The sequence below is a fragment of the Topomyia yanbarensis genome, chromosome 1 (assembly GCF_030247195.1).
Source record: "Topomyia yanbarensis strain Yona2022 chromosome 1, ASM3024719v1, whole genome shotgun sequence".
NCBI lineage: Eukaryota > Metazoa > Arthropoda > Insecta > Diptera > Culicidae > Topomyia > Topomyia yanbarensis.
In genome coordinates, this window is record NC_080670.1 from 55,748,660 (window position 1) to 55,768,090 (window position 19,431).

Genomic DNA, 19,431 nt, shown 5'->3' on the forward strand with positions numbered 1-19,431 from the left:
TGAAAAACCGAATCAATATCCAAGTACAGAGATATTCACAGTATCAATGAAATCGAAAATGAATGGAAAATGATTGAGCAGCTCGCCTATTTGAATGAATGATGCAAACGAAAAACGGCGAATTGAACATAGTAGGGTATGATTTGAGATTTGTTCTTCCTTCAAGTTCAAAACAACCTTGTGAAAATTTGCAGCTCTGCACACGATGCATTAGATCCCATCCAACGGGAAAGAAGATCAACATCCCAAACAAACCATACCGGAGCCGATTCGGCCTCTTGAATGGATTCAGTATGGATTCCAACTCAAATGCAACAAGTGATTCTAAAACCGATTGAGTCGAAATCGGTATTCCGTATAAATAAATACCATTCCAGAAAAGTTCGGAACCATTTCCTAACTATTCATATAATACTCACGATATAGGGAAGACTACTGCTACATTCCATCATTATAATTCAACTATTATATTACCATATTTATTTAGTTACCATTTCCAATATCTTCCACGTATCCTATATTGGAGATTTACATACTACATTGTACTTTTGCGTCATAGGTTAATATTGCTCTGGGGGTCTTTGTTATACGTTATCTGTTTACGCAGCTCCAAAAAACGTGTAGCTAAACATGATCAAAAATCCTTATCTTACAGTGTTGCGGCGATAGCTCAATTGAATAAAGCGACAGTCCATTTAGTGTCAACGAAGCTCTCTTCACAAAATGGCGTGTAACAAAAACAATTTCAATTCTATCGATTGATGAAGTTTTATTTTTGGGATTTTCGATTGATTGACACCGGTGGTGTGTAGTTGGATTGCACTGGTTTTGCACTTTCTAGCAGAAGTGTCAATGGAACATACACAGTTTTCTGCACTTCTGCTAGAAAGTGCAAAACGGTGCAGTTTCAGTACACTCCACTACACCGGTGTCAATCAATCGAAAATCCCAAAAATAAAACTTCGTCAATCGATAGAATTGAAATGTGAAGGGGAATGTTACCATAATCTGTATAGTTCTTGAACGGTATGTTGTCCAAATGTATATGGAAAACAGCATATTTTGGTATGGTGAGTGTTCTTAACAACCCGTTGTTTGTATGGTCGAGCATGGAAAAACGACACTGGTTATGTTCGATATTATACTAGGCAATGGTTAATCTATTGTTGAACGAACCATATTGAAAATGGTTTTTCATCGTTTGATTCAATAGTTGGCATATGGTAGACATTTATGCGGGTAGTGAAACGTTGCAATACATACACTAAGAAAAATTGTATGGTAACACTTATCGTATTTAACTTAGCGAGAACTATTAACTATTTATACCAAAATATCCTTATTATTAATGATTTTCAGACGACTGTCGCATTTGGTGATGCATGCATGTTCAATTTCACTACACAAGAGCTTAGTGCCGTAATCATTGAGTACTCTATTGCAAGCATGGTCATTGTAAGAAGACTAAGTGACGTAACCATTTGCATAGTTATCTTCAACTGTGCATATATGTTTGAAAAACTACATCAGCAGAATCTTATGTTTTACCATAATAATAAAATTGAACATTGTAAGTGGGACGATTGACATAAAAATGAACACAGTAATCCTGATATGGCTCTCCTTGTAATAACTAAAACATTGAGATTTTGACATTGGTTGACTGGTTATTTTGAAAAGGCATGTTGTTGGTTGATTAGAAAATAAAGCAGACTAATATAATCCGATGATGAAAGTCAATTTAATAGAAGCACATTGTTAATCTGAATGACAATTGTCGACGATGATTAGAATCTCCTCAGTTTCCACTATCACGCTAAATTATGAAAAAAACGAGCATGAGTATGGGCATGTACAATTCGTAGTAGCTACCCTGTGATTGACTAGAACAAGCGAAATTTCACAGAGAATCAACGGATGGATCCTGGGAGTACCTTTCCATCCTCAATGTGCACGTTTCGAGAGTTGTATACTTTGAAATGTTAATAACGGTGCCGGCCACGTCCTTACAGTCATTGGGGGAAGGAAAGGAATGTTAGTGTAACAAACGTTGTTATTGGGACCGTGTATACCTCTGCATCTTCACGTTTGGCATGGGAAGGAGTTTTTATTAGTGGGTTGGGATAAAGAGTTGCACAACTCTGGATTCACTTTTATAACTGATACGATCTATGCAACTTTAAACGTCATAAATATCAAAAACATGGTGAAGCGATAAGCAATTATTTTCCTTTTTTATTAACGATTAAGGCCCTAGGAGTAAGTCAATTTTCCTGTTTTGTGTTGTAACGACATTTAATTAGCCAGGGACTGGAAGGTGTGTCGGTTCCGACAGTATAATGTACAAAGTTGCTTTACGCTGGTCCAAGACATGCCGCAGACTCAGATGATTTGCATTTCAAATGCCAAAATATCCTGACCCCTGAGGCAGAAGACAAAAGGTTAAAGTCGCCGGGAAGCTCTAAGCTTGCTCATATGACCCTGTTCCACGCTTTTCTAAAATTTCTTCCTTCAACCCCTTGCTCTCCCTTGACTCTTAATATTGAAAAATATTTCATTTTTATTAATTTATGCTAATTAAATATCGTTACAACATAAAAAAAAAAGATATTTTTTGACATAGAAGTTTAATATTGCTGATTTTATTGTCAAAACTTTATAGGTAAAACAACCAGAAAATTACAGATAGTATAGCTTTTTCTCAGTGTACTGAATCCATGCGGATATCCAAACATAGTGATGGTGATTGATGAAAATATTGATGATCCGAAATGATGCATATGAAGACTTTTTTTCAATAGGTCTAATCTGCAAAAGACAGCCTCTCTTTGTTTACTTTTTCTTCCGCGAATTACTCGGCCACCTTTCTGATTTCCCTTCAACTCTATGCACCTTGGTCTTTCGAAACATACTGATAAATGTTTAAAAAGTTTTATGGTTTCGCAGTAATAAGCGAAAGAGAAAGCGAAAAAAGAGGGCTCTCATTTGCAGATTGGACCTAATGAAAAAAAAGTCTTCATATCAACATTGAATGTTGCATACTGAATCAATCCTCCTTGCTTATCAGGTCATCATATTTGTAGTAGGCGATCAAATTCAAGTACCTAAAACGTGCATAATAGAACTTATCATTCGTCAAGAAATGCTGTATTACGAATGGTCAGGGGCAACTCACCATTGAGTAAAGATCGGACCAATATGGATGTTTTCTCGTCGCAATCGAAAACGTTCGCTGCTTGATGATTGAATTCAATAGCATTTGTTAGAATTTTTTAGGGTTTAATAATAAGCATATTTTGGTATTAATAGTTCTAGTGATGTTCTAGGGCCATAAATTCCCGTAACTATAGCTTCCAAATACTCTTGAGCATTTGAACATCAAAAGTATTCCAATCACTTCGATTGAATGCGGAAAATATTAGTCCATGCCTGAATGGATCAGAATAGAAAATAGTGTAGCATATTCAAACTGAAAAACCATCACGCGGAATAAATGAATTGGCGGAATGCAAACAAGTGAACTTGATTACGCCTTTCATCCATCGATTCAGATTTGTTTGCAACTTGAAAATATCTTACTATGGAAGGTTTTCGTCTGTAAACATGTTCGTGCATCGGAACCATGGATTAGTATCAGGTTTGATTTGGTGATGAGTGTTAATTTTGATGAAAATTGCCCCTGTCCAAACAAATTCCGGAATGGAACATCATCCGACCACCATCCCGTTTGGGTAATGCACAGAAGCATTGAATATCTGGCATTTTTCAATCGATTTTGTTGATTAACTAGTCGTTATAGGCAAAATTAATCGTTATCTCAAAATTTTCTATTGAAATAGGAACATTCCTTTATAAAAATGTTGAGCAATTTGCTTGTTTTTTATGAAAAAAAATATCGCAAACTAATAATTACTTTCAAAATTTTATTTCAAAACCGCATAGTATAGGTAAAAAAGAGACTAACATAGCATACCGTTGGAAACGCATTATCTTCTTATATTCAGAATAGTCGAAAATCAAGCATTGATCGAAATTTGACAGCGTAGTAGGTTTGTTTTTTTTTTCTAAAAATCGAGATTTTTATGGTATATAATATTTTTCAAACATTGTTTCGTGTGACATTTGATGAGACTTACAATTTATACAAGGCCATTTGCAGCGGGTGATAATAAATTTATTTATTGAATTGCAATTTATTATTCAATACCACATAAAACATTTATTTATTGAATGATTTAATGCATCTGTTCATTAAACATAGAAACTATTTCTCTCTGTGTATAGTTTTGCTTTTTGAGAGTTACCTTTTCACATTATCTTGGATTGGTACCGTTACACTAATACACGAAAACAAGCAACTGATGAAGCAAATGAGAATCGCATTGAAATGAGAGATATGAATGAAGAAAGCGTATACACAAAATACAACAAAATACTACCGGCATCGTATTGAATATACAGGTGTAAGTGAGAACACACTATCGAGAATGAACTTTGTACCATCTTCATCGATGGGACTACTTGCACTACGGTTGTACAAAGTCAGAGATGCCAGATTTGCAGACAAGTCTGCAAATTCGCAGACTTTTAATTTAAGCTGCAGATTTTTTGGATGACGCAGATATTTGCAGATTTTCTAGTTTGATTGCAGATATTTGCAGATTTTTATATTTTGTTGCAGATATTTGCAGATTTTTGAATATAAAGGCTTTTGGTTACACTAGCTTTCCTGACATTTTTTGTTCTTCCCAGACTTTTGTTATTATTATTGCAGACATTTGAAAAAAGTACCTGGCATCTCTGTACAAAGTAGAAGATACCAGTCTACCGATCAAGCTAGACAAGCGTTAGAAGTTTTGTGTTGTTTTTTGACATTAATTGCAATATTTACTAAATATACGTATATTAGAACGTAATCATCCTCTTAGCAACTCAACATGATCAACACAGGGTACGTAAATTTTAAAGCATGTACTATCGTCTGTGCAATCCTGTGGGTGATTGTGCACTTTGTAATCTATATTTTCAATGTCAAAAGTGATTAGGTGATAAATTGGTCGTTCGTGGCAACTCCCACGGGTTGCTTGGCGTGCCAGTGCGTAAAGTATAGAGGACCTGTGTGGAATATGCTTTAATTCGTTAAATTGGTGATTTTGCAATAGAGTTCAACGGATTGACACGTCACTTGGCAAACGAATATTCGTGCATAGCAACATGAAAAACACTGGGTTTGTACGATCGACAAGAGTACGCCTACCATCCAAACCGGTTATCCTATAGTATTAAATTCCGCTAGATTGTTTATTAGTTTTTGTTGATGTTACATTTATGTATACACTTCTTTTATTGAACAAAATATTACCGTTGTAGAAAACTGGCTGGCCGGACAATCTTCATTACCGGTGCTTCGCGTGGAATAGGAAAAGCAATCGCTTTGAAAGCAGCTCAAGATGGTGCAAATATTGTGGTAGCAGCCAAAACGGTAGATCCGCACCCGAAGTTGCCAGGGACAATCTATACGGCTGCAGCTGAAAGTAAGTGTTCTATTTTGTTAGTCTATGTATGTTAGAACTTAAAATTTGAATCTACAAAGTTACTCTTATACATCTTGTATATCAATAGAACCTGCAGATAAAAAGTACTTAAATTTCTCTTGTTCTAGTCGAAGCTGCCGGTGGTAAGGCTCTGCCTTGCGTGGTTGATGTTCGCGATGAAGTCGCCGTTCGAGCGGCAGTCAAGAGCGCAGCTGATAAGTTCGGTGGAATTGATATCCTAATCAACAATGCCAGCGCTATTTCACTCACTCCTACCGAACAGACAGACATGAAGCGTTACGATCTGATGCACAACATCAACACGCGTGGAACGTTCTTGGTGTAAGAAATTTCTTCAATGAATGGTATTAAGCTAACTGTTTTCAATCAAACCCTTTCAGTTCCAAAGAATGCATCCCCTATCTGAAGAAGAGCAACCACGCACACATCCTGAACATATCGCCACCACTCAATATGAATCCATTGTGGTTCAGCAATCACGTAGCCTACACCATGGCGAAGTATGGAATGTCCATGTGCGTACTGGGGATGGCTCGTGAGCTCAAAGGCGATAATATTGCGGTTAATGCGCTGTGGCCTCGAACCGCTATCTACACTGCTGCCATGGAAATGTTAACCGGGAAGGAAAGTGATCAGTTCTCCCGGAAACCGGAAATCATGAGTGATGCTGCGTATGCGATTCTTTGCAAAGAACCGAAAAATGTGTCCGGAAACTTCTTTATCGATGATGAAGTACTGAAGGCAGAGGGAATAACCGACATGAAGCAGTACGCATGCGTTCCGGAAAATGCTGATAAATTGATGCCGGACTTTTTCCTGGACGTTGCTCCGGAGAAACTGTTAGAATTTGCCGCCGATGGCAGTCATGCAGCTTCGCTGAAAAAAGAGGCCCCTGGTAAAATCGAAGGTCTTTTCCAGAAGATCGAATCCCTGCTCAGTGATGAGATTGTTAGCAAAACAAGAGCAATTTATGAATTCAACGTGAAAGGAGAGGAGTCCGGTATATGGTTCGCTGATTTGAAGAACGGAACCGGCAAGGTTGGCAAAGGTAAACCGCCAGTAGATGCGGATGCTACGCTCACCATGGATTCCAAGCATTTTTTTGATATGTTCAGCGGTAAGCTGAAGCCGGCTAGTGCCTTTATGACCGGGAAGTTGAAGATTAAGGGTGATTTGCAGAAGGCAATGAAGCTGGAAAAACTGATGGGTGGATTGAAGTCAAAGTTATAGATTGGTTAAGTTGGTGAAGGGCTAGATGTTATATAAAATAAATTGTGTTTAAGGTTTGCAATATATGTACCTTGTTTTATATATTTATAAAAATATTATTTTTTTTTAGAAGTTTTGTGAGCGCATTAATTAATTAATTGCATTATTGTTCCAATTCTATTGTCTCAAATTTATCACCTGTTCAGCAGAAACAAATACATTAAAACATGTTACAGTTCTCGTCATACCTCCTTATTTAAAGACTTCTACCATTGCTCTGCGATCAAAAGCAATCGTTGCCTTCAGCTGAGCCAAAATGTAACAGTTAAGAATGTTGCCGAGAAAAAATAATTTTGATAATCTGAAGAAGCGGGAATATTTAACCCTTTCATGCCCAACTTTTTTCTAGTGCAGGTAGGGTTTCAAAACTATTTTTCCTTGAAAATAGTGGGGTCAAGAAACACGAAAAGCGTTTTTTCATAAAGATAGCTGTCTCTCACGCAGTGCTAGAAGCAGCTCAATTTTTACCTTCCAATGCTCAATACAATTCTCCTAGAACATTTACAATAGTCCACTTGCGTGGAGAACGTAGCCAAAGACAGTCTAAATTGATAAGTTTTATCAGTTTTCAATAATCTTGCAACATAACGAAAATTTTTTCGATCATCGAAGTAAACGGTCCCTGGCAGCACTGCTCCATCGGAATCCAATCAGACTAATTGCAATAACTTCAGTTCTAGAGCTGTTCTTTGTAACTTTTAATACTCAAATGAAAGTTAATAGTCACATTTATCAGCCTTACTTATTTTTGTGAGCAAATCTTGACTCAATCAAAAGTTATAGCTGTTTCAAAACGTTGTTGTCCACAAACAACATGGGCATGAATGGGTTAACAACTACAGAAAATGAAGGTGGGGTTTTCAAGGCATGTTCGCAGTAACATATACAACATGATGTACGTGTTCACACCGAAGTGGATATAGGTTCAAATAACTATTTTTACCCTCAAAATAGACAGCAGCAGATAGTGTACGAAACTATCCAGCTTTTTACGTGCCATAATAGCGGTCTAAATTGTTCAGTTCGTAATACGCTTAATGGCCCTTTTTTGACAATAATCGTTTACGCTAGAAAAACTCATAGGGTAACAGGGGTATTTTGGACCGCTTTAGGAAGTCATGAGAAAAAAATCTGAAAAAATACGGTTTGGCTATTTATTCTGGATCATTCAATAGGCTAATATGTACGGCCTTATCATTTTTTGGATATGTTGTATTCTATATAGTCAAATAAACGTAAATACTTGGGAAAAATGATAAATAGTGAACGCGCATTTTTGTTATTTTGGACCAGTGAATTTTATTTTGGACCGTAAACAAAGCACATTTTGGACCATTGACTTTCCTTTGTGCCATTGCTGCAAACATATTTTGGACCGATCTCGAAACATATTTTGGACCATCCAAATGTTCACATATCTTTCTTTGTATGATGAATTTGTACATGATTGGGTAAGAAGTGCTTTTCTGGGAACAAAAAGAGAACTTTTTTTAAATGCAGAGTAGATATACAACGAGGTGTCAGAGTTAATTGGGAGCATGGCGATAATATGTTATCGTTTGGAAATAGCTCACATATTTCGGACATACTTAAAATAACAATTTCAATACATCTGATTACTTTTTTCAACCTAAAATCGATATCTTATGTATTTTATAAGCATAATAACGTTATTTGAATGATTGAAATGTATATACTTTAGAAATAATAACTCTTCGATGTTGGTTACAACAATACCACCTCCTCTTGATTTTGGACAAGATCAGCTGAAATGTGAAAACACGATCAAAAATTTTCAATTCAATGCTTCCTATTAAACCAATTTGCTCGGAATATAACGGGAGTTGCTTTCTAACATGATAATTTCAGTGTTACATTAGCAATATTTCAATTTTTTATGAGCTTTGAATGGAAAAATGTACAAATCATCGTCAAGTGGTCCAAAATATGGTACTGGTCCAAAATACCCTCGTTACCCTAGTAAGAGAACTGCGGAGAGAAAAACAGCATTTTTGGCAACGTATGCCCCGGCATTGTATGGCAACACGTCCAATGTTATAAGGATAGGCAACCCAGTTAAGCTCAGCCGGAAATGAACTGGAATTCTGGCTGGTTCCAGTTCGTATTCCGGCTCCAGTGACACAACCGATTCTAGTTAGAATCGGTTGTGTCACTGGAGCCCGTGTACGAACTGGAACCAGCCAGAATTCCAGTTCAATTCCGGCTGAGCTTTACTGGGAATGTTCGATTGGATTCGTTTTTTGACAGCTAAACGCGAATCCAAACGATCCAAAATGGAGTCTCCGCTGTTCTCTTTCTAGAGTTTTTCTAGTTTACGCCAGCTTGAAAGCAACGCCCAGTTGAAGGATGTCGGGCGTTCATTGAATAAACATCCAACACATTGGACTAACGCCCGGTCAAACCATTCGGAATTTGATTCGGAATCCTGAATGGAATCAGTATGGATTCCAAATCAAATGCAACAACTGATTCTGAGTCGGAATCGGTTGTTGCATTTGATTTGGAATCCATAATGATTCCATTCAGAAATCCGAACCGGTTCCGGAATTAGGCAATCCATGAGACGTTTCTGATCAGCTGATTATTTCTTGTTTACTTATTCTGACGTTACTTCGAGGGGTGCAACGTCCGACAATATCGTTGACTCGATCCAACATCAAACGAATCGGACTAACAAAGTTATTTGTCGGACGAGTTTTTCTGTTCGCAGGAGTAGACTTGTTGACAGAACCCACCGCTGAATTGTCAAACAAACGTCTAATGGATTGCCTAATGAGTTTAACTGGGCGTAAGATGACTTAATCTAACTGGGCCGTTGACTTAAACGATTATTGTAAAAAATGGGCCATTAAACGTATTACGAACTGAACAATTTAGACCGCCATTATGGCACGAAAAAAACTGGCTTGGAGCCCCACGTGCAATAAAAGTGTCATTACAAAGTAATGACATCACTGAAAATGTAATTGAGCAAAGCGAATTTAATTCTGGCAGAGTTACTGCAAGCATTTTGTGCGATTTGTGCGAGAATTCTGGCAGAGAATTTGTTCAAATGCAACAACCCTTTCTGACAGAAGCGTTTAAACTAACCGATGCTGCTCGCTTTTAGCCAGAATCCAGCCAGGAATGTACGGCCAGGATTTCTGTACGCTTCCTGTCACAACTTTGTCAGATGTTTTGTTTGATTCGTATTAAAATTCTACCAGGCTTCTTGATCTTCTTAATTTTATCTACCAGGACCTGTCGTAATTCCAAAGATAACAAGCATCTATCGTTACCAGATTCCATTTGCATGTTTTTCACAATTGCTGAAAATAATTGTACCTCAAATATCGACCCTCTGTCAAGAATTCACAATACTAGCTGAAAATTGAATTTTATGTTTATTCGTGTCTCTCTTAACAATACACGTAGTTATATCGTCATTCAGGGTATTTATTCAATTTGCATGAAATGCTCATGTGTATGAAAAATAGCTAAAATAAATTCAGCAGCACTGTTTTTCATCCCGTTTGAAAATATTATGAACGCTCTTGACTGGCAAAACGACCAATCAGAAGCTGGTTCAATAATGAGGTTAGGACTGGATCAAATTGGCTACGCGATTGTCTTCTCTTCTCTTAGGGTTTTTCCCGGTCCCTGTCAGAATCTGCCAGAAAACGCGAGAGACACCTAGAGCACTCTAGTTAGAGTGTGGCCAAGAGGCCTTGATATCCAAACGAACATGAAATTTGACGTATTTCTATTGTGTATAGGTCAAATTCCATGTTCGTTTGGATATGTCATGGCCTCTTGGGCACACTCTAACTAGAGTGCTCTAGAGAAACCGATTTCGCTCTAGTTCAGCTAATCCGACAGGATGAGCGCAGAAATGTTACGGGGCTGCTAAACCAAGGCTGACAGAAATCTAGCAGAACGGTCTCTGCCAGAAAATTTGGTGACTGGGATATGCCTATATCCAACTTTTTATGTGCCATAATGGCGGGCTAAATTGTTCAGCTCGTAATACGTTTAATTGCTCTTTTTGACAATATTGTGCCTTGCAGGATAATCGCTCGATATGCGATTATATGAAAGCTCAATTGAGATAGGCGCGTGACAGCCGCCTATATAAATTTATGGGTAGCTTTTTCCTTGAAGCTTTCGAAAAGCACACAGCTGGCAGAAAAATAAAGCTCCACTGAAATCTGCTTGCGGAGAAACTGCGGCTATATTTGATGCGCCTTTCAGACGCCCGCAATGTGAGATTTTATTATAAGCGCGACAATAAACGTTTACGCTAGAGCTCATCCCACTCGGACGTGCCTGGCAGAATTCCCCCCAGATAACCGGCAGCGAAATAAAAAGTGAATGTTTCAGTTCCAGTTCTATATTGAAACTCCTATACAAAATAAAACGCTCCTGAGCATGCCCTTAGGTTTACGCTACAGCCCAGTAAAGTTCAGCCGGAAATGAACTGGAATTCTGGCTGGTTCCAGTTCGTATTCCAGCTCCAGTGACACAGGCGATTCTAACTAGAATCGGTTGTGTCACTGGAGCCGGATCACGAACTGGAACCAGTCGGAATTCCGGTTCATTGTCGGCTGAGCTTAACTGGGGGACACTTTATACAGACAGGGTGGCCAGATAAAATGCGTTTATATCGGTAAGCTCACTAAAAGTTTATCGGTAGTTATCGGTAGGCCGCGCTTTTGATCATTGGACCATTCACCGAGCGCGAGCATGTTGGTGTAGGATGTGCCCGAAATCAATGAAATGAGTTTTCGGTAGGAATATGAAAATATCGGTAGTTTTCCCCTGGTTGTCTGTGAATCGGAAGGGAAGCCCTCGGTAGGTCTGACCACCCAGACCAGGGGTGCCAACCTTCCAGATTTATCTGGATTCTTCCAGATTTTTAAGCGTCATCCAGACATACAGATTTTTGTTTTTCTGATTCAGATTTTTTAGAAAATTTGTCCAGATTTATCCAGACAACTTGAAAAATAACAAAATAAGATACAAGAATGCATCGTTGATTTTTAAACCACCTTTTCGAGCTACGATGTGGAAAACAAAACTTTTTAGAATAGTTGGAAACACAAAATGGCAAAGTTTTTGTTCGCTAAAAGCGAATAAATTTTGTTGAGTTTGCATCAGCTGGAAATTTCAACAATCCAAGATGCTGAAAGCTCACAGCCTCAAATTCAATCCTCAAGCTTTATCAAAAAAATTAGGACATCCAGATAATTTCAGACTTTTTCGAAAAAATAATTACAGACTTCTTGGAAAAACACTTGGCATCCCTGACCCAGAGACTAGCGAAGTGTCAAAAATTGCAGCCAAACGGACTGTCAAAAAGTGCAGCCAAACGAGCATAATGGTTTTGAGAGGGGAAATACAAAAGAGGAAGCACATGCAAAGCTTATGGGACCTTCCGTGATGCCAGTTTACATTCATGGTTGCTAGTTTTACTGTTCTTCTCTCTGCAAGTCTGTTATACATGTTTGCTCCGGAGTACTTCCAGTTTCTCCTGGTATTGGAACAAACCTAAAGTGTCTGTAGTTTACGCCACCTTGACAGCAACGCCCAGTTGAAGATGTCGGGCGTTTATTGAATAAACATCCAACGCATTGGACTAACGTAGGATGACTTAATCTCACTGGGCGGTTGACGTAAACGATTATTATTGACGTATTACCCAGTTAAACTCATTCCGGAACCGGTTCGGATTTCTGAATGGAGTCATTATGGATTCCAAATGAAATGCAACAACCGATTTCGACTCAGAATCGGTTGTTGCATTTGATTTGGAATCCATAATGACTCCATTCAGGATTCCGAATCAAATTCCGAATGGTTTGACCGCCCTCTAAGAACGGTTGGTTTCAAAATCGTCCAATGAAGGACGTTTGTTGGACCAATTTGGACAACGTCCAAAAAACCGTTCAACGAACGTCCATCATTGGACCCGTGTTGAACGATTTTGAAACAATTTTTTGGACGTCTCAGTGGGCGGGTACGAGCTGAAAAATTCAGACTGCCATTATGGCACGTAGAAAGCTGGATAGTTTCCAACATTATAGCAAATCGTCTGGTCTACTACAAAGAGAATAGGGAAAGAGACGAATAGTGTGAAGCCAAAAATACCTTATTGAGCAGACCAATCGTGCAATGTAAATAAACATTACTCATGCCTGAGTTGGAGGAGATAAGTATTGTAAATCTATCAAAAAAGAAATTTGAATTTTCGTCAGAATTTAGTGCAATCGTGATTGTAAGGTGCATTCTAGAGTCTATGTATGAGTAAAAACAAGCTTTAGAATTATTTCATCTCTTTGTTTCAAAATGCACATCGTTTGATAAACAAATCCAACGATCGACAAAAGGTTTGTTTTCAAAATATAATAGGAGTCATAGTGCTGCCTTTGGAAACGGTTGCCAAATTCTAGTGTTGAAATCATCGTAAAGGGAGTGTTGCCGTTTTGACTGATTTTCACTCTGCGTCTCTTTCACTATTCTCTTTGGTCTACTACACCTTTTTATAATGCATTGAGTTGCGATTGTAAAGCGAATTGGTCGTCAATCTGACAAGTGGCTGCTTTTGTTTTGGTTTTTAGTCTATGGGTGTTTAATCGAAAAAATATTTATTACGTATTTTTATGAATATTGTTGGATGAGAAAAGCTTGAAAAGAATTTTATGCAGCTATATTGTGATTGAGTTTCATGATTTACGGAAACAGCGTGACGCGCATTATTGGTTGGTAGAAATCAGTGGCAATCAAGATAAAGAGGAGTTCGTATCGTATTCAATCATAAGCAGTTGACCAGTTTTATCAGTGAATATTCGTGTACTGCTTGTGCTTTGCTGTGCTATTTGTTTTGAAGTGTTCATGACCCTGGGGTGTAAACAGCAGATTAGTAAAAATGAGCAGTGATAAGTTGTTTATACGCAGCCACAGCGAGGAGGACTCGATGATTGGAACACCGATTAGTAAGTCCCCTTCGCTGGGATCAATACGGGAAACTATCAATAGGACGGAGAGCTATTCCTCATTATCGGCCTATGCTACGCCTTCCTGCAGCGATAATGCCGGAAAGAAGCGGCCCGGTGAGTAGATATTTGCTTTGCAATTTAGCTATCAAATGCATGGAAGGTTTCAAGCGGCAAGAGACTCAATCTAGATTATTTCAGTGCGTTTTATCAGTAACCAGGACGATTCTGGTTTATTGATAACATTGATGCTTTATCACCAGAATAGGCAAAACTTGTGAGAAACTGTTATTTAGTTTGTCTCTGTAATGATGATTGAAGCTTACCATCGGATATGCCAGCTCGTTTATCTAGTATACCAAAGCATAGGGGCTTTATCTAGTACACAAAAAAGCGATGTGGCTGGATATAGCCTTTATACTTGAGTGTATCGGGCAAACGAATAGAACATAGGTTTTATTGCATTTTGGATGACAAACTCGGATGCACCTCGACTGGTGAATCCTTGCACTCGATTATGCTGCCAAGCCGCATCACACAAGCTTCGCCAAAAACGCCACTTTCTCAGGTAATAAAATGAGTAGTAGGAATAACTTGTTATACTGGCTTAAACTATTTCAAAGCTTTCCCCCTTGTTTTTTTCATTAGATTTTGTAAAACAGGTCATTCAGGACCAATTCCAACAAAAACTCATTTTTTTGGAAAGAAAAATCCGCGATTCGGAAAAACAGGTAAAATATTCACTATAGTATCAAAGTGCGATTAAAAGTAACCAAACTACATTTTATTATAACGCACACAGCCTCACAATACGAACATGTTCAGAACAGCTACCGATGGAATGACGTTTGTCCACGGAGGGAATTTCTCCAGCAGTCTCTTGAATTCTGCGGTATGCATTTCGTGGTACTCCCAAAATTTTGTCACCACGCCAAACTCGGCCAAAAATCCATCATGATCTGCGCTTTCACACTAGAACGAGAATGCAATTCACAATCCACCTATAGCACAGATCAATAATTATCGCTCACCTCGAAATCCATAGTAATGTTCCATGGTCCACTGGGAACGCCATGCGTGATATACACGAAGAATCCTTGCTGACCGTTGAATGTTACCGGAGGAGCCACCACATCCTGTAGACTCCATGCGATCATTTTTACACCCGGTTTTGGTCCGACGAATACCGCCGACTGCAAACTTCCCTCCGCCTTAAATTTGATTCTTTGAACACGATCACTGAGCTGCTCTTTACCTTCGTAAGCCAGTGTGAACATGTTGTGTATTACAGGTGCTGTTTCAGCCGATTGCCAAAAATGACTGAAAAAAATGTATAAGTTTTGAGAGAACCTGTGCAGAGTAAATGTGAACGATATTACTCAAAGTGCATCTGTCGCCACATAGCATCGAACGGTACAGCGCAGAAGAGTTCACTCTTGCAAGACTTCATCTTTTCGATCGCCGAGAAGCTATCATCGGATGCAATGTACTGCCTCAACGTTCGGGCTCCATTGCTATCCATTGTTTCAAACAAGAATCCGTTATCCGTATGCTTTACCAGACCGATGTCGTCGTGAAATACCCGTAATGTGTGCTAACAAATTCAGATTTGTTAAATGTGTAATAACTTATGATTCAAGTGATCGGTTTTACCGTTACAATATGCCTTTGAGTTGTTGGTTCTCCGTTTGTCGCATCCCGGTATGGGAATCCTATGGGCGTTAGGCATGCAACGAGTAGAGTGAGCAATGCTAATGTAGAGAAGCTCGCTACTAGCTGAGATGGCTTCCTGACCAGAGTCAACAAGGGGAACAGGTAGCTGCATGTGTGCAATACGCACAGCCCGGCAACAGTTCCGATAATGAAATCCGGATTTACAACGTGTCCAGATCGTCCGGTTATGGGAATGAACAGATTCACGAACACGATGTAGTAGAAAGACGCCCATACTACCGTTACGAATTGGAACAGCAGGTGAATTACGATCCACTTCCGAATGGTGCGTTGTGCGGCGAGGAGTCCGTTCGTAATGGATGATAGTAACGAACAGAGCTGAGGGATCATGAAGATGTACGCACAGCGATACCCTGCAAAAGTTAACGACAGACTAGCGATGCTCCAGAATACGTTGACGCCTATCAATTTCGACTGGGTTATCATTCCGGTGGTTAGTGTGGTCTGGAATTTTTAGTAGAAAAAAATTAAGCTAAAACTGAGTAAAGGCGTATGCAGCCTACCTGTCTGTTCTCAAAATATGTATTGAAAAACATTTGCACCAAGCTGTGTACTACAAGCGCCGGGACGCAGTACATCCCCACTACTAGCCAGCGGTTACTATACCACGTCATGAGTTTATCCATAGCCTCCATCTGACGCGCAAGTACTGTTGTGGTTGCTAGACTCAACAAAGTACCGATTAAAACCGCCAAAAACTCGTACCATACCTCTTTCCATATTGACCTATTATCCCGACTAGCAGTAACTCTTGATAGACCAAGATATGGTATCAATACGGCCAGCAACGCCACCATTGTGTTGATAAGCTTAGCTAAACAAGAAGAATAATTTAGGAAAAAGACGCCCAAAAAGTCATAGAAAACAGCGCTTGACCCTTGTTCGTCGACGGCTGCTGATAAGTGCTCACAGTTGGCCATGCCTCGTGTCAAGGCCAACATGTTATCTCCGGTATGCTGCAGAACTGGCAGCGACAGGTACTCCAACGAATCGTACTTGGTGTGATAACGGTATCCGTTCAAAAAATGAGCCAAATCCATTCCAGGTACCTCACCGTAATCTCTGAAAATTCTAAAATCCGTATCCGACGGAATCAAGCCAGTTTTAAACAACTCCTCCGCCATTGCCTGCGCAAACGGATATCTCACCGTTTTGGCATATATATCCACCATCCAAGCACGGTTTGGTCCACTTTGAAACAGTACCTCTTTTCCGCCGGAACCGGCAGATTCCAAATTCAGAAACGCCTTAACCTGCTTTGCCCAAGGATGCTGCGTGATAAACCCGTGGGACGCCTGCAGCAACGTTTCTTCCGCTCCGTTAAACAGAAAGATAATTGAATGTTTGTTCCGTTCAGGAGTGCGTGACATAACTCGTAAAATTTCCAGCATCACCGCGCAGCTAGCAACGTCATCACTGGCACCCGGACTGCTTGGAACCGAATCGAAGTGACAATTTAACAGTAACGCATCCTCACTTTCACCAACTAATTTGACTACCACATTCTGCACGTTCCGATAAATCGTAGTCATCGACGTTCCGTAAAAGGTAAAATTGAACACTCCGGTAACGATTTGATTCTCCGTGACCACCTTCTGGTCAGCATGTTTCGTAGCTTGTATGGCTTCGATCTCCCGTTTGAAGATTGCAACCGCCAGCTCATCGTTTGCTTTCGTTCCTGCGACCCGTGGACCCAAGTCAGTGAAGCTTTTCAAATTGTTCCACGCGCGCTCGGCAATGAACGTGGTCGGATACTGTTCCAAATCGGCAATCGTCAGAGCGTCTGGCAGATGAGTTAGGAAATAATTCGATACAGCACCACCGGCTAGCACTAACAGTACTATCAGTAATCCATATCGTGGATCAACTCGATGAAGGTTGTTGGCATCGTGGTCAATCCTGAAATATTCGGCTTTGGGGATCTTTTTCAGCTTAGCCATCGTGCACTGTTCGAATTTGACTGATTGTCTGCCCCCTTCGGGCACGGTAGTATCAGTAGCAATAGTCCAATTGAGCTGTTATCGCGCGTGATGATATGTGCACCTAGTATTATCGTCCGCCCAACCGAAGAGTGTGATTGTGTTCATTGATGCGATTGTAGCGCAGGCAGGTGAGCACTGGATGGCTGGGTGACGATTGTATAGGTAGTTCAGCCCAACTAGATTGTTTTGGCTGATTTCGATAAACTGTTTCGTTTGAAAAGTCACTTATCGGTGGCTGGTATTGAGTTCAATCTTTCCAAAAATAATTGTTTGGTATAGCTGAACTCAAATGGGGATCAGACAAGGTGCACAGGAGGTCGATTGGCAACGATAACTGACGAAGCAAAAATTAGATGAGTTCAATCCATGGATTTCATTTATTGAAATTATTCCCGATTTTTGGTAATCAGGAAAAAGGCGTTACCAAAAATAACAGGTGCACAATTAGGTGATACGAAAAATATGCTTATCATGGATATTGGTGAGGGTATGACATATGTACATGTGGACTTCATCATACATTTCCTTTATGGGAAGTCAAATAAATTTGCATGTTTATTAGAGCTTCCTATTTCGAAATCTGGCGATTTTTGCATTTTCCAATATTTTTGAATTTTTTCTTCAAAAGAAATATAGTGGTCGATAGTGATGGTACTTTGTAAAATACTTTGTATAGTAAAGTGGTGGTACTTTGTAAAGTGATTCGTAGATTAATTTTTATTCGATTTTGAAACGTTGTAGGAACAAATATAACCAGCCATATCACAACGCAGAGTCGTCCTAGTCAAGACCATTCGGGACTTCTTCAATTATGATTATTATTATTAGTTGTAATAATTCTATATAACTGAAGCAATGAAATGGTACATGTCATTAATTCACACAATTTAGTTGTTCCTGGTCGTTTCAATCAGGAGCAAGAGAGCGTATGGCCGTGCATTATCTTTGTATGTCCTGTAATAAGCTTGAAGAATACTCTTTGCTCACCTCTGTCGTTACGGTCGGCCCATTTTGTGGGTGTTTCCTTATTTTTTGCATGTGGCCAAGCAGACTTCTCCAGTGACGGATAAAGTGATTGGAAATTGTTTCTTTAATATCCCCATTATGGCGGTGGAGAGAGTTTGAGTCGGTTCGTCCGAGTGGAGCAAGTTAATCGGCCTTTTCATTCCTTCGACGCCGCAATGACCGGGAAACCAACACACTGCTGTCATTGAGTCGCACTAGGCCTCGGGTGTCAGGGCTCACCAGTCTCGAGAGCTGTATTCACGGATAGTGAGTTAGAGAACACGACAACGTCTGCTGATTTGCGAGATATGGTTAGTGCGATGGCCTCCGCTTCTGCTGAGGAGTGAGAGCCCTACTTCGGTTCCGCTTACCGCCTACTGCGTTGTCCAGCTTGGAAGCGTCCGTGTATATGCGGAACTGATTCGGGTAGTTGTCGTTGACTAGCTGTCGATAGTTGGCTAGGGCTACGCAAGAAAAGGTGGCGGCTCCCGTTGACCTGGCGAAACCAGTATCGATACTCAATCTGTTATTAAATCTGGGCCGTTAGCGGGCTCGGTGTAGACGGGACAGAGGTGGGAATTCGAGGCCGATAAAAACTCGGGAAGCTCACGACATCTCGCCTAGGAAGCAGTGTTACGATCGACAGGGAAGTATTCGAGATAGTAGAGGAATTCATACACCTCGGATCTCAGCTAACGACTGACAATAATAACAGTCAAGAAATCCGAAGACGCATCATCAGTGGAAGCCGTGTCTGCCATGGGATCCAAACGAAATTGCGATCGAATAAAAATCAACCACGCACTAAATGTACCATGTACAGAACGCTGATGAGACCGATGGTCCTCCACGGGCACAAAACCTAGACCATGCTCGAGGAGGACCTGCAAGCAC

The 19,431-nt window shown here is 39.8% G+C and overlaps 3 protein-coding genes across 4 annotated transcripts in view; 2 read left to right on the forward strand and 1 right to left on the reverse strand.

Annotated features, from left to right (window-relative positions):
• The first annotated feature begins 4,807 nt into the window (after positions 1–4,807).
• Positions 4,808–6,850, forward strand: LOC131677644 (hydroxysteroid dehydrogenase-like protein 2). 2 transcript variants are annotated; one of them, XM_058957541.1, is made up of 4 exons: positions 4,808–4,951; positions 5,371–5,534; positions 5,663–5,876; positions 5,936–6,850. In XM_058957541.1, the coding sequence occupies exons 1-4, from the start codon at positions 4,938–4,940 to the stop codon at positions 6,783–6,785; spliced, it is 1,242 nt and encodes a 413-aa protein (XP_058813524.1). In that variant the 5' UTR covers positions 4,808–4,937; the 3' UTR covers positions 6,786–6,850. The 2 variants fall into 2 exon arrangements, with proteins under 2 accessions (XP_058813524.1, XP_058813525.1); XM_058957542.1 differs by lacking the exon at positions 4,808–4,951 and adding an exon at positions 5,071–5,228.
• A 6,558-nt stretch (positions 6,851–13,408) lies between these two features.
• The window catches only part of LOC131677647 (RUN and FYVE domain-containing protein 2), a 39,696-nt gene continuing 33,673 nt past the window's right edge, over positions 13,409–19,431 (forward strand). The window contains exon 1 of the mRNA XM_058957547.1: positions 13,409–13,933. Coding sequence (XP_058813530.1) covers positions 13,750–13,933 — 184 coding nt within the window. The 5' untranslated portion in view covers positions 13,409–13,749. The remainder of the gene's footprint in view (positions 13,934–19,431) is intronic.
• Positions 14,569–17,690, reverse strand: LOC131677645 (endoplasmic reticulum metallopeptidase 1-like). Its single transcript, XM_058957543.1, has 5 exons — positions 16,054–17,690; positions 15,470–15,994; positions 15,196–15,410; positions 14,848–15,136; positions 14,569–14,788 (listed from the first exon to the last, which is right to left on the reverse strand). Exons 1-5 carry the CDS (start codon positions 17,488–17,490, stop codon positions 14,621–14,623), a joined length of 2,634 nt encoding a protein of 877 aa, XP_058813526.1. The 5' UTR covers positions 17,491–17,690; the 3' UTR covers positions 14,569–14,620.

Coding starts and splice junctions, on each gene's coding strand:
- LOC131677645 (XM_058957543.1), bottom strand. CDS start 17,490: ATGGCTAAGCTGAAAAAGATCCCCAAAGCCGAATATTTCAGGATTGAC. Junction 15,995..16,053: donor CATATTTTGAGAACAGACAG/GTAGGCTGCATA, acceptor TAAAAATTCCAG/ACCACACTAACCACCGGAAT. Junction 14,789..14,847: donor ACATTACTATGGATTTCGAG/GTGAGCGATAAT, acceptor TTCTCGTTCTAG/TGTGAAAGCGCAGATCATGA.
- LOC131677644 (XM_058957541.1), top strand. Junction 5,535..5,662: donor CTATACGGCTGCAGCTGAAA/GTAAGTGTTCTA, acceptor CTCTTGTTCTAG/TCGAAGCTGCCGGTGGTAAG. Junction 5,877..5,935: donor ACGCGTGGAACGTTCTTGGT/GTAAGAAATTTC, acceptor AAACCCTTTCAG/TTCCAAAGAATGCATCCCCT.